Source organism: Zonotrichia albicollis, chromosome 11 (assembly GCF_047830755.1).
Source record: "Zonotrichia albicollis isolate bZonAlb1 chromosome 11, bZonAlb1.hap1, whole genome shotgun sequence".
Lineage (NCBI taxonomy): Eukaryota > Metazoa > Chordata > Aves > Passeriformes > Passerellidae > Zonotrichia > Zonotrichia albicollis.
The window spans coordinates 13,303,445-13,317,670 of record NC_133829.1 but is presented as its reverse complement, the minus strand read 5'-3'; the positions used below and the strand labels follow the sequence as shown (position 1 = coordinate 13,317,670).

The 14,226-nt window shown below is 37.2% G+C and overlaps 1 protein-coding gene across 8 annotated transcripts in view; it reads right to left on the bottom strand.

The window, feature by feature from the left end:
- TCF12 (transcription factor 12) overlaps positions 1-14,226 on the bottom strand; it is a 161,622-nt gene that overhangs the window by 101,848 nt on the left and 45,548 nt on the right. For all 8 annotated transcript variants that reach the window (XM_074549408.1, XM_074549406.1, XM_074549410.1 and 5 more), the window contains exon 6: positions 3,680-3,782. In XM_074549408.1, coding sequence (XP_074405509.1) covers positions 3,680-3,782 — 103 coding nt within the window. The remainder of the gene's footprint in view (positions 1-3,679; positions 3,783-14,226) is intronic.

Genomic DNA, 14,226 nt, shown 5'->3' with positions numbered 1-14,226 from the left:
GGAGTCAGTGAGTAAATGAGGCAGCCAATCTAAAATCCTCTGATTTTGTACATTCAGAATCTCTGATTTCATTGACAGGTCTTCAAACCCTGCTGTTAGCTTAGAAACACCTAGATGTAACAGAAACACCTAAAATGTAACCCAATTAAACTTCAAAGGAGCTTGTTAAATAATGAGAAAACAAGGAAATAGATTAGAAAGAACACTTGGAAGAATAATCTCTATTCCTACTTCAAGGGACTGATTTCAACATGGCAAGCTGACATTCAACCACTGTTTTTTCACTCACTATTGACTCAATTTTTTAATGACTTTATGTCATATACAACCTTGTGGAACTGTGCAGTACACAGATGACAAACGTGGAGCACAAAAGTTTGCCTGTTATCCTTTCTAGCTCTTGTGGAACGACAGGCACACAAAAGAAAGCAATTCACCCACTTCAAATTTTCAGGACAGACCAACAAAAACCCCTTTAAGCTATATTCAAGAATAATCTGCTTTCTTTCTTCCCAGTAAGTAGTAGTAAAAAAGCTGAGGAGAATAAAGTCCAGGGAACAGTACAACAGACGATACAATACCACATGCTTGAAGGGTCCTAGCAAAAACTGACCCCTCCTTGCAAGTGCAGAGTACTAAAAGGCAGCATAATTACAGAGAAAAGAATCTCATATCCTTGTGAATAGTTTTCTAGAATGTAATTAAAAGAGAAGTGTTGAATAAGCAAAGATTATCAAGTCTAAATGGAGCTACAATACCACCAATATATCTTTGCCTGATTTTCTACATATCTCTATGGATACCAACAGACTATGCTGGTCCCAAGAGGATTCAGTGGTTTTACTCAAAATACAAGTAACTGCCCTTCTTTTTTTAAACTACCAAATCAACACGATAATTCTGGAATTCATTAGTGAAGAACACTAACCAATCCAGCATAATAGCTTTACTTCCTCTGCAAAACACTTCAAAAAATATCTAAATGAATATGGAAATGCATCTTTCTGTGGTAAATTGTTCATTATTGAATCATTATCAACTCTTGTTAGACAAAATTTCTCTCTTTTGCAATGTACAAGATCATTAAAATGTTTGAGAGCTCCATCATGAAAGACAGTGGCACTTTATAATCCACTATCTCTTCAGGCAAATATGCTTACGGCTGAACATAATACACAAAACAACAACATCCCCTTGACACACAATTCTTTCTTTTAATGGTACTCTTAAGTGTTGACAGCAATGGTGAAATATGTTGTCACTCTCTCTTCTTCCTTTTTAATAGTTTTTAACTATTTCAGAAATGTATTTCAGTTGTGATAAAATTTTGGGAAGGGAGGTATTTCTTAGATCTTGGTTGTGGAACCCCAGATGCTCGATCACTGCTCTAAGCTAGTGAAATATTTCCTATAAGCTCATCAAGTTCCTCTTCTTAGCCTCCCTCCATCTCCTTTTAAACTGCAAAGATCACAAAATAATGAACCAGTGCCTTAAATATCATATGTCTACATTAGCTAATAAAATAAATGTGTTCATTCTGTTCATGGGAACATGTCCACAATTTAATATTAAAAAACTGTATGACATCTTTTTGTCTAAAAAAACTTTAGAAGAATTATCATTTTTCTTTTCAATAATTGATAAATAAACTATAAACACAGATAGCACCACACAGAAAAGCAGTACTCTATGTTTTCATGTAACTTTTATCATTCCTCTCTCCAAACTTTCACCATCAATTAAATAAAATGCAAAAATGAATGACGTGAAGTTGCAATAAACAAAGCTGCACTCAACACAGTAACATAATTTTTGTTATGACAAGCCAAATATCACAAGTGGAATACTTTTAAAGGCATACTTTGAGAATTTTGATGTGAACATATCTTAGAGATGCATACACAAGCTTTCTATAATTCTTGACTGCATACAGAAGGAAATTAAATACTCTTACTCCAAGAAAATAAAATCCCTAAGAACTCTTAGACACAAAGCTTTACAAAACTATTTGAGTTCTCAGCAGCTTTGGGTGACTGACACATACATATCTTGCTATTTGTTAATCCTCTCCACAAAACCATCTAAATGGAGGCTTCTTCTCAAACCTGTATTAATGATGTAATTCTATTATGTCTAATAGAATCATCTGTTCAATAAAAATGAAAAGCCAAGAAGATATAGTTGCACCAATTTTTTTTTCATATATTTAAAGGCATATATTGTTTAGAAATTGAATGGCTTAAATTAATAACATGAACATTTAACTTGCCTTTGGTAACACAAATTAAAAAAGAAATCAAGCTTTGCTATATATATTTTTGTAAAATAAAATCAGTATCAGCTACAATGCCTAGAGACATTCCACACATGCTACTGATCAAAATACTGGAAAAGCAATTGAAGTAACTTGTCTTTTTTGCTTTCTGCTAAAAAAGAAAGAAGACAACATGTTTGAAAGAGTATTCAAGGAAAGTCTACTTTGCTTTATCTTGATAACTGCTACATTTTAGCTTTGCTGTCTTCAGATAGAAGTGTCATTGACCAATTGACAAGCCCTCTCTCTAATCAAAGTCTACAGAAATGGGCATTTTAAAATTGTCTGTTTTCAACATTATATATGAAGTTTCAACAAAATTCTTTGTTTAAACAAAAATTGTTTTCAGCAATAACTGAGCTTTGTCTGTCTCTGTTTCAGAGAAAATTAAAGTAGTAAACAAAGACTGAGCAAAGTAGAAAGATTTCCAAAAGAAATTGCAGACCACCAGGATTTGGATTTAGGTAATCCACTTAGATTACCATGGCTATGTCTTAAAAGGACAATACTGAGATCACAAAATAGGTCATGTCTACAAGATGGGGAATATAGAAGTGAAACAATGTGAAATGTAGAAATTCAGAACAAATATTCAGAGTCATCCTGAAATCTAAGATTCAAAACAAAAATGGTCCCAAGACCACACGTCGCCAAATTAAATATTTTGAAATCAGGAGTTTTGTGTTCCGAACTGGACACACAAAAGGAGATTTTTCAACCACTGCCATCAACACATTAGCACATTTCAAGTAAGTGTAGGCAATGAAAAAAGGTTTCAATACACCATTTGCTTGCTTTTTTTAGTTTCAAATACAGAAAACATTAAAAAAGTCTGGAGTTCCCAACGATAGGAGTTCCCATCTATTTCTTAGAAGTGACAGTTTCTAATACAACAAACATCAAAGAAATTAGAAATTTAAAAATAAGAAGCAAGCCCTCACATTATCACCTGAGGGGAAGCCCACAGTAAATCGGTAGGTGGTTCAGTAATTCAATGTTAGAAAAAAAACCCTTTAAATGCACAAACAGAAAATTGGTATAAATATCTTCTCAAACAAAATTAAGGAAAAATAAACCTTTAAAATAATAAAATAATTTAGAATTTACATCAAATCAAAATATATCAGCTTTCTAGATCAACTTAAGAAAATCTTAGTATTTCCTTCTTCTAAAAAGTCCTGGATAATGGCCTTTCTGAGGAACTCACCCAACATAAAAAGATTTGAATAGGAAAGTCAGTGTTGCTATGAGAAACAGAGCAACTTCCAGATGCTTGACATGTCAGGCCTAGACAAGGGAATGAAAAATGTCTCTTTCTGACCAAAGAGGCTTTGAGGGGATACTCGTAAAGAATTACCTACTTACCCATCAGATTTGAGTTCATGAAAGGTGTCGGGGACAATCCTTCATGGGGCCCTAATCGACTGTCATTCAAGTGATCACTGTAATGAGGACTGTCTGCAAAACCCTAGAGAAAAAAAAGACCAGAGTATTAAACAGATTATTTGGCAGCCCTGCTAATTGAGTGTAATGACACTTTCCTAATTAAATGTGCAGAGTCACAATTGGTCATTAATCACAAAAGTTGGCTTTCAGGTCTATCTCACAGAAATTACTCTCTGCCCACATATTACTTTCTCCCCATCAAAAAGAAACCACATAGTTTCTTAATAAGTTGTGTCCTCATGGACAAGATTTCTAAAAATTGAATAATACAGAGATATTTTGATATTTGAATCCTCTTAGTGCTAAAAGTCACTAACCACAGAGAGTAAAATTAGTCTGAAGAACTTGCAACTATTTTTTTCTTAAGCTTTCTTGCTTGCATTAATAAAAGTCAGTAGAAAGTTCAGGAGGAGTCACTAATGTAAGAGAAAATGTTGGTGCAGATGAGAAGAACAAATTCCATTTCTTCTTGCAGTCTGCATTCAGTGTTACAGATTAATAGGCATTTTGACACTATCACATTACTAACCAGCATAGCTCACTGACAAAAGGTTTACTTCCATATAGTGATTAAATTAACAACTTTGTCACCCAATTTGCAAGCAAGCACTGAAACACTTTTTTACATTTTTCTGCCATCACAGGCAGCTTACCAGGCTTGGAGCACCCCTTACACAGTCAGGAAGTACTGGCTTACTGAAAGCTGACACCAAACGCAGAGGAGATGGAAAACAAAGAAGTCCTTGGATGTAGATATTCTTTAATTAACCCAGTTACGTAAAGCTCTCCTCAAGACATTTTGAAATCCCCTCAGCTTTTCCATATAAAGGTATGAATATGCCATTTGCCCTTCAAACTTACCAAATGCATGCTGAATCACTTATTCTCTAGAAAACATGAAAGACCTGGCACTCAAAACTGTACTTCCTTTGTGACCAAAGTTTTGAAAAATATTGTGTAAACCTTATCTTACAATTCACACTTAGTCACTTCTCGTTCAGAAACCTAAAGCTGAGGCCTAATTAAGAGAGGAGGGAAAATTGTTCACAGCTACCAGAAACCATCGCAAGTGCCCTGGGACTATAAAATCATCAATCACTGAACATTTATCATTTCTCCAGACCGCAGGCTCACATTGGAGCCAGCATTAATGGGGCTGAAACAGGCCTCCCTATCTTTGCAGGCGTGCTGTCACTTCTACCAAAGGGCTGCTAAGTGAGGGCTAAAGGACTGTCACAGCCCTGCTGCTGCTTAGGGATGCGTGGCACACTCCTGCTGCTGCTGGGCTGCACAGCAATCCTTCCCCACACCCAGCTCCCCACTGCAGCTCTGGCTGACTTCATCTGCCTCACAATCGCCCGTACACTTGTGATAGGCATCCAGGAACAATCTTAGTGACATTTACAACTTGCTCATGACCACAAGGGTGTCCTCTGGAAAGCGTGACCTAGCCCCGTCTGTCAGACAAGCAGTGTGGAACAGCAGCTGCTGAGGAAATGGACTGGCTCCTAGCTAAGGTCACCACATGTGGTTTATTTTTATGCTGAAATGAAACAAGAAAGAAATTAAATCTGCTGAATAAAGAACAAAAATTTGCAAATACAGGACCAAAACCAAACCTCCTAAGTAGGTAGCTTTGTATTTGCATCTCTGTTTTTACTCCTTATCATGGTTGTTTTTTAAAAACTTTTTCCCTAAGATTTTAGCAATACTTTACTTTTAAAAGAAAGCAACTATAAAGGATATTATCAGTGATAAAAGAAAATCCATATCTCAGACATTCAGCATGTGGTGCCCAAACAAGGCCCAGAAATTGCAATCTTGAAGACATCTATATTTACAGAGTAACTAAGTACTGAAATATATAATGTAATATAACATGGGTAAGACTCATTTAATATTCAGTTGCACATACTGCAACACAGCCTACCTAATGCACAGGACTCTTAATGGTCCTCCCCATGTTAATACTGAATATCCCCTCACAAAATAGAGAGACTGGAGAACTGGGTGGGTGGTTTACACAAAACCTTCCTTCTATCATCAAAATTCCTGTGAAGAGTACTTGACATCATGTTCTTTTCATATACCCTTTCAGTTTCCCAGAATGAACTTGCAACCAATTACCATAGCATCCAAGTTGTACTTACACACTACCAGACAAATCAACTATTTCATCTACCTGGAAAATACTCAGGGTTATCCTTCACAACACCAAAGCCACTGAAAACAAAACATTTGGTATACAGGGGTGAAAATGCACTAAGGGATATGCAAGCCCCTTAAGTAGAAGTGGGGTTTTTTTTGGATTTTAACACAATTCCTAAAATTAATTATATCAGGCATTTCATTATTTGCCACTAGAGAATTCACACTTGTACAAATTGTAACCTATGCCTTCAGCTAGAGTGGACCAATGTAAAGAGGTTTTACCTTGGCCAGCATGCCTGGCACCAGTTACTCAGTCTCAGTATTCAGTTATGGATTATCAACTCATGCCACAGAGCTCTGTTTGGGATGAGAAACCTTGGGCTGATTCCTACAAACAACTCACCCCCACTAAACGAATACAAAATAACCACAAGCACGTGCAGTTTTGATTTAACAACTTTTGCAATTCACAAAAGCAAATGAAGAAAAATCAGAAGAGCTCTAAGGACAGTGATTTAAATTACAGAGTTTTTTCAGAGCATTCTTCACATTTAAGCTGTACTTCAAATAAAATTGCATCCCTCTTACCATTCCTTGCTCTTGCATCTATATTATTAACCTACAGAGTAAACAGCAAAGTACTACTACTGGGAGGAGTTGTAACCAATCATAGATAAAACTTTAGAAACTTCCAATACCTTCTGAAAAGCTACTGGAAGCTTCTAGTCATACAATCAAAGCTCAAACAATGTATTTAACAAATACAATGCAAATCAACAACATCTGCTTATTGCTCTAAGAAGAACAGAGTTGAAAGCCTTAAAAAGTCTGGAACACCAAGGAAGGACAGTGGTTTCTAAGACACACCCCACTTGTGTGCCTGAGTAATGAAGAGAAGGCACAATCAGCTGGCACATGAACTCATCCCTCATGGAAAAGCAGCACAAGATGGCAGGGAGGGATTTACATGACATTCTATCAGAGCCCCTTTTCAAATCCATGTTTTAAGCAGGACTCAGTAATACATACTGCCAAATTTCATTCTTCCTTTCTGAGAAAGGCAGGAAATCTCAGTTCCTGACAATTTTGAAGACTAATCTAGTGAAGCTCACTTAAATATAGCTGGATTGATACAGACTGCAAGCAGAAAAAGGAACTAATGAGTCATGCCAAAAGTTCCTCTCCCCTCTTGGGAAGAGCTGTTTGATGGTACCTATTCTGGCTGGTGAGGTCATTCTGTGGACCACAGGTGGGCTTCCAAAGCCCTTTGAAGCATTTCTACCTCCTGTTACCTGCAGGGCACATTTAACACAGAAAGGCTGCAAAGAAACATTCCATGCTGAATACACATGATCCTTTCTGCCTCTGTGCCTCCTCAGCAAACCTACCAATGGATTCATATACAGCAGAGCGCACACCTGGGGTGTTTAGCAAATAACTGGCAAAAAGTCTACAAAACAGGAGTTACTGGACAAATTTATTTCCTGTTTTAGGCACTTTGTTCTGAAGGGACTGAAGATCGCTGAGGGCAATTTTCTGCTTGCAGAAAGCAAACTGATTTTGAATATGATTCCATGACATAGCTGTAAATTCAAAACTGTCTTGCCTGTTCCAACCTCTTACATAGCTATTACAAAAGCAAGTTGTAAGTTTGCCAAAGGAAGACAAAGCTTCTCTTTCTGTACTGCTACAGCCCAAATAAAGTGCAATTGGGGTTACCTGTTCCCTTACAGCACTTTGTAATGTTGTCACTGTTCACTTTGCACAAGCCTCTCCCGGGATCTCAGTCTGACTGAATGTTTGTGATCAGAAAGACCAAGTCAGATAGATCTACAAATAAAAGTATTGTCTACTCATAATACCTGTGATGAAATGCAGCTTAAAGACTACTACTAATTAATACTGCAATTTAACTGAGTAGTGAACACACTCTCAACATTGCATGCTCTAACTTTCTTAGTTTTTCAGGGATTTCACTGGATTAGAGTGATGCTCTCTAATAATTCCAATTAATGAAGTCCACCAATTAAAAATCCCACAGTTGTAACATTCATTCCTACCTCTTCTGGGTAAGGTACCACAACTGCCCAAGTGATTTAGGCTCTATCTGTACCAGGACTTTCTAAGCACAGGAATGCTAACACTGCCAAACCAATTCAAAATCTGACACTATTTACAAAGTCATTAATACTTGCACACAGGACACCTGAAAATTATCTTACATAATGAACTATTCTAGAAGACTCAAAAGACAAAATGGAAAAAAATCCCCAACCCATACACCCAGAGTAAACACACTGCTTACTAGGCATGTTTACCCCACCAAATCATGAGAGAAGGCCTGACACAATGAGTCCAGGTCCCATTTTACAAACCAAGTGGTAATTAACCTCCTAAAATTCAATGTCTTTCAATGACCATTAAAGTTCTGTCATTTTGGATCAATTTAATTACAGAAGTCACCTAAGAACAAGTCAAAAACTTTTCCCAGTTCACTGTCCCTACCCTTTTTCACTGCACTGGTTCCTGGTTTTCTGTGGGATTAATCCTCTCCCATTAACTTCCCCCTCAAAAACAAAAACCTATTGTCCTTTAGCAATTCTTTTCTGAAGTCACATCAGCGTTTGTCCAACCATAAGCAAAATTGTACTCCTGCTCCTAAATCAAGTTGTCGGGTTTTTGGCTTTGTTTTTAAATAACCACAACATCTTGTTTCTGCTTCAGGGTAAAATGTGAAAAATGGAGAAGACACTGGCACTACATGGCTCACATTTTCCTATGCATTTATTGAGTTCATACTCCACTCATTGAGTTGTCCTCCCTGTACAATTGACTGCTCCACAGCATTTCATTTGCTCAAGTCCACTAGACTAGAGATAACAGGGGTTTTGTTTGTTTCTCCTCCCTTAGCCCCAAGCCCTCTCCTACACAAGTCCCTGGGAACAGACCAAACTCTAAGCTCGTAACCAAGCTGCCAGATCACTAAGCACGTATTTGCATTTTAGCAATTTACAATATAGCTCAATTACTGCCTTTAAACTTAAGACATTAAAATTCCACTAAAATGAATGGTTGGGCTCACAGTTTGACGTGGCTGCAGACCAAAAGATTAAGTTTAATGAATGCTGCTTTCAATTCCTTGAGTTTTATAGTTTGGCTGACTTTAAATAACAAATATTAATTGTTTAAAGCTCAGGAATACTGAGGTCCCTTGCAAGCTAAATTTGGCAATGAACTTATGAATCAGGCAACAGTCATCCAAATGACTAATGTGTAAATGAATGAGTGAAGCTACTGCTAAAATCCACTTTATTTTGGATTATCTGGCTCTCCAAACTAATCTGAAAGTTCTACAGACAAACAAGAAGGGAAAAAACATAAGAAGGGGGGGGGGAAGTGAGGAAAGAAAGCAAGATGCAGAGGCGGTGAGAGACAGACGGACAGACCAGAGAGACTGACTACATCCAGGAACACGGCGCTGAGTCACTGACTGAAGGTTAGACAAGAGGCTCTGTACAACAGCCATACCATCGTGTCCTAGTGAATTTAAAAGATTATGGATTCGATGATTCTGAATAATTCCAGAAACACACAACCTTAAAAAAAAAAAAGAAAAAGAAAAAGAAAAATAAGAGTATTTTTAGTCATTGAATCTATGTATCTGTCAACAGCTCTTAGAGAAAAGGCTAGAGAGCCAAAACCCTGGCTTGGTCTACTGAACACACAGATCAGGAAGAATGATGCAAAAATTAAGGTAAGCTGAAAATAAATCCAGATAAGAGTATTCTTCCTTTCTGCCTTGAGGACCACTTGCACTATATTCACTGATTTTAACAGAACATCAAGAAACATCACATTGGCACAGGTCACGGCCAGAACTCCATTTAAGTCATGAACAATCCTCAGCACACTATCAGTGGGAACAACGTCGTTTGCAAGCAATGACCAAACTCCTCTCAGGAAGTCTGGAGCAGACGGATGGTGGTGATGGGAGTCCCCCCACACTCGTTCCACTGCTCCATCCATGTTCCTCTCATTTACACACTACAACCCAAACTCCAAGGGACCAAGCTGAGAGCTGTGTGATGTGCCAGGAAACAAACACACATCTCCCTCTGCAGCCCCCGGGAACAGCCAGGGCCTGAACCCCGTCTCCCTGAGCTGCACAAGAAGCTCGGACAATGCTCCTTAAGCAGAGCAATGAAAGCAGTTTGCTGATGGAGACCACCCAGTCACACCAGAAACAAGGAGCTTTCCAGCTCCACTTTTTAGCTTTAATTATGATTCCCTTTCTGTAACCATTAGCAAGTCTTAACATTCAACTACAATATCCTAAATACAGAAATGCAGCTTTTTGTCTTATTTGGTCGCCTGCTACAACATGGCAGGGCAAAAGCAGCTATCACTACCCCAAATTTCACATAATATTGAGAAAAGTCAAAAAGAGCTTTCACAAGTATCCTCCAAATGTCATCTCAAGTAATATGCTTTGTAACAGAGCTCTAAAATTATTCATTAGCTTCTTTTCCCATATCAAGTTGAAGCACACGAGAACTGTGCGTGCAAGAATGGAAAACAATTGAAAACACAGTTTATTTCTTTTTTCAAATTTATTTTGAATGTTATTTATTTTTTAATAAACATCATTTTCTCCAGCTCTAAATCCATTTCCAAGAAGCTAAGTTACTGAGTGCCAAATCTGATTTTAAGCAGCTAAACCCAATAGCCCGTTACACCTCTCTAAACTCCTGTGAGACAAATATCAACATGATATGCAATAGGACAATTCCCTGGCCACATGGAAAACCAATTTGTGAACAGATTCCAATGCTAATTCCAATGTGGTAGGTAGTTGCAATAAAAACAAAACAAAAACCACAACCAAAAGATCCACTTTTCCAATACAGATTAAATGAAAAATTCATACGATGGAAACCAGATTTTTCTAGCTCTTATCTAAGCTATAAACCAGGAGATAAAATGATACAAGTACAGCCAACAGACTAAGAACAAATGCTTAAAGGAGATACTTGATAACCTGACTAAAGCAGTCAGAATTTAAAAAACAGAACTTGCTTTGAAAAATGCTGCTCGTAAATCAAATTATAAAGCAGCCTGCATTTGGAAGTGTCCTGAGGCCTAAATATGGAATACTTAATTTGGGCTTTAATTCCACAGTGAATCATCATCTACCTTGTAGAATACATCAGGAAAACCAAATAACCAGCAGCAGAACCACCAGCCAACCTCCCTCCCCCATTAAAAAAAATTAAAAAATCAGAGGACAAAAAGGACACAAATACAACAGACTTGATAACACTTACTGTGTTTCTGTGTCCCTCTTGTCTGGTTTTGCTATTTAACAGCTTCCCTCCTTGTTATGTACCTGAGATTAAGAGGTATAAAATACTATTTCAAAACCTGCTATCTCATTACTATTCTTTTACTTCTTTGCAAATTAAAAGTACTGCTTGGAGTGAGGGGAGTATAGTTTGGGCATAAAGTATTTCAGATTCCAACTCATGTCTGAGTATTTTACATACAGTACAGGGAAGAACCTGTTGCCTGATGCTACAAAACAATCTAACCTAACAGTGCTATCTTGATCAGTTCCACTCTGGCTTCAATTAAATACACAGAGTTATGTAAAGGAACAGGAGGATAAACTGCATCCTCAGCACTGAAACTAGATTCATGTTAAATCAGGTCAAAATGTACACTCACAGCTTTTAGTGCAATATACATGGTGCAAATTATTTGAAACACCCACAGTTCAGATTTTGGAAGAAAAATGCCTCAGCTAATTTATGCTAAATTTTTAACAGTTACAATTATTATGTGTGTATATATAAAAAGGAAATCCATCAGGGAAATGTCTTATGAAAAACATTTCAGATATGCTTGATTTGGAGACTGCAATCTGAACAGATCAAAAACTGACTTGCTCCTTTTATTGCTCCTTTTATGTTATGATAAAACCAAAACAATGGAAGAAAACCCCACAGATCATTATTCCTCATGAAACAGCAATCATTAGCCACACCACAAGAACCACTATAACAAAAAAAAAAAAATTAATTACTCAAAAAAACAGTGACTATGCTGCTACATTACAAATTACAACTCGCAAATCCACAGAAAAGCTACAAAGTTCAGGATCATCTCACTACAGGAAGACAAAACTTTCATGTGCTGTAGGGCAATATATTATTGTACAATATATTATTGTGCAGAAGACACAGTACTCCAGTCAAGTACCTCAGAATATGCTTCCAAGAGGTCAGGAGAGCAAGACTTGCAAAAAGCAGCTTTACCACCCTCTGCAAAACTCACCAAGAGCTCCTCTTCTAGTGCAAGGCATTAAGAACACAGGCAATAACATCTGCAGCTCTCAATCACTCAGACATCAGATAAGGGAGAGACTTGCATACATCAACCAAAGATACTCCCTGAAAACCCACCACTGCAGCCACAGAAAGGTAAAAACAAGATTGGATACCAGGAAGAAAAACAAGCCCTGCAAGAGACAAACTCTGTACACAGTATTGTATACAGACTTCAGTACAGCAATTCCAGAGTAAGGGAGGCCATCAGCACATCACACAATTCCAGTGACTGCTAACTACCATTCCTGAATTGTTCCTATAAACAATAAAGCTTTCCTGCTTTTGTCTTCACCGCCCACAATAGAATCTTTTCATATTAATTTTTCTAACAAAACAGTTAGAATATGCAGCAAGAGATTTTGCTCCCAGAAGTCACTCATGTCTCAGTTTGTACCTTTTCACAAATCTAAGACCATCACAGCAAATTCAGACAAATACCTGCTGGTCTCTCAGTGTTAGAACACTGTTTAGCATTAGGTAATGAAAAGACAAGGCTCCTATACGAGGTTTTCTCAAGCCTGCTGGGATTCCTCGCCTTTAATGTTACTTCAAGACATTATTGAAGTAAGAATGGTTTACCTTTCAATAAGGTATTACCAGAGACTTCTAAAATAAGATAAACTGCTATTACATATGAGAGAAGGTTCTTGTCTGAATTAATTATTGATGAAAAGATTAAAACACATGACAAACCCAACCCCAAGCACAGGAACATACATCTTGTTTTCACAGTAAAAAGAAATTACCAATACGTTTTCCCCAATTCCCCAAAAAAACTGTACCCATCCCAACACTCCTCAATAATTCCATGAATAAATCGATGAGAGGATAAACAAATACAGTAAAGTTAGTTCATAGTAATTTTTTTTTTAATAATCCTAACCACAAGTTTCTGTAGATTTGTAAATAAATTTTTCCATGAAATTGGTAATAAAAGCACAGATAAAATCTGGTGTAAATAAATACAAAATGAACACACTCAAAAATAACTTAATGTCATAACAATGAGGTAACTATGGTGCAATGTAAGACAAAATATTACTTTCCTATACCGTTTTTAGAACATTATCACATGCCAGCTCAGTGGCAATCAAAAATTGCACAACTTAGCAACAAGTAAGAAAGGAACAAAGAATGAATCTATCATTCTGTGAGGCAGAAATGCATGGTACACCCTCCTCTTGACTTGTGCATGCAGTCAAAATCACCCTAACTCTGAAGTTATGCAGAAGAAGCAGAAAGATCCATGGAACAGCACCAAGAACCAACCACAGGTTAGGAGCAGTGACCATACAAGCAAAAACCAATAGATTACAATCCTTCAGCTTGGCTGAACATAGGAGTGGTCTGTAAAATCAAAGTGTTTGCAGGGCAAAGAGTAAAAATTATGAAGTGTATCAGTAACCATTTGGAATGCAGGAACAGGGTGGCAATCAGATGCATCACTGGGCAGCACATATAAAACAAAAAAATCCCTAAGTTTCAGCACGAAATCCTTGTAATTGTTGCCAAATTTGTAACCAAAGCTAGAAAAATTCACAAACAGCAGAGAGCAAGCCCACCAACAGCTATAAGAACCATGTCCAAAAGGTTGGCTCTCTGCAGGAAATCTAAGCAAAGAGCTGGGGTTGCACTAGGAGAGTACACAGTAAAGGTGGCAAAATATTTGCCCAATACTTACACTCCTTCCTTATGCACCATTGCTGGCCACAGTCAGACCATTTAAACTGAATTTCAGCAGGATTTGGCAAAGAAAAATATCCTTTAGCCAGTACTCCATCATCTTTTTTCATTAGCCTTCAACAGGTATGCACTAAACTATCACCAAATTCCAATTCTACTCACTTGAAAACTGCTTCTCTTTCTGTGTCTTTGGAAATTCCTGTCAATAATGAGCCAACACTTTAAATACAAAATAATTTTAATACT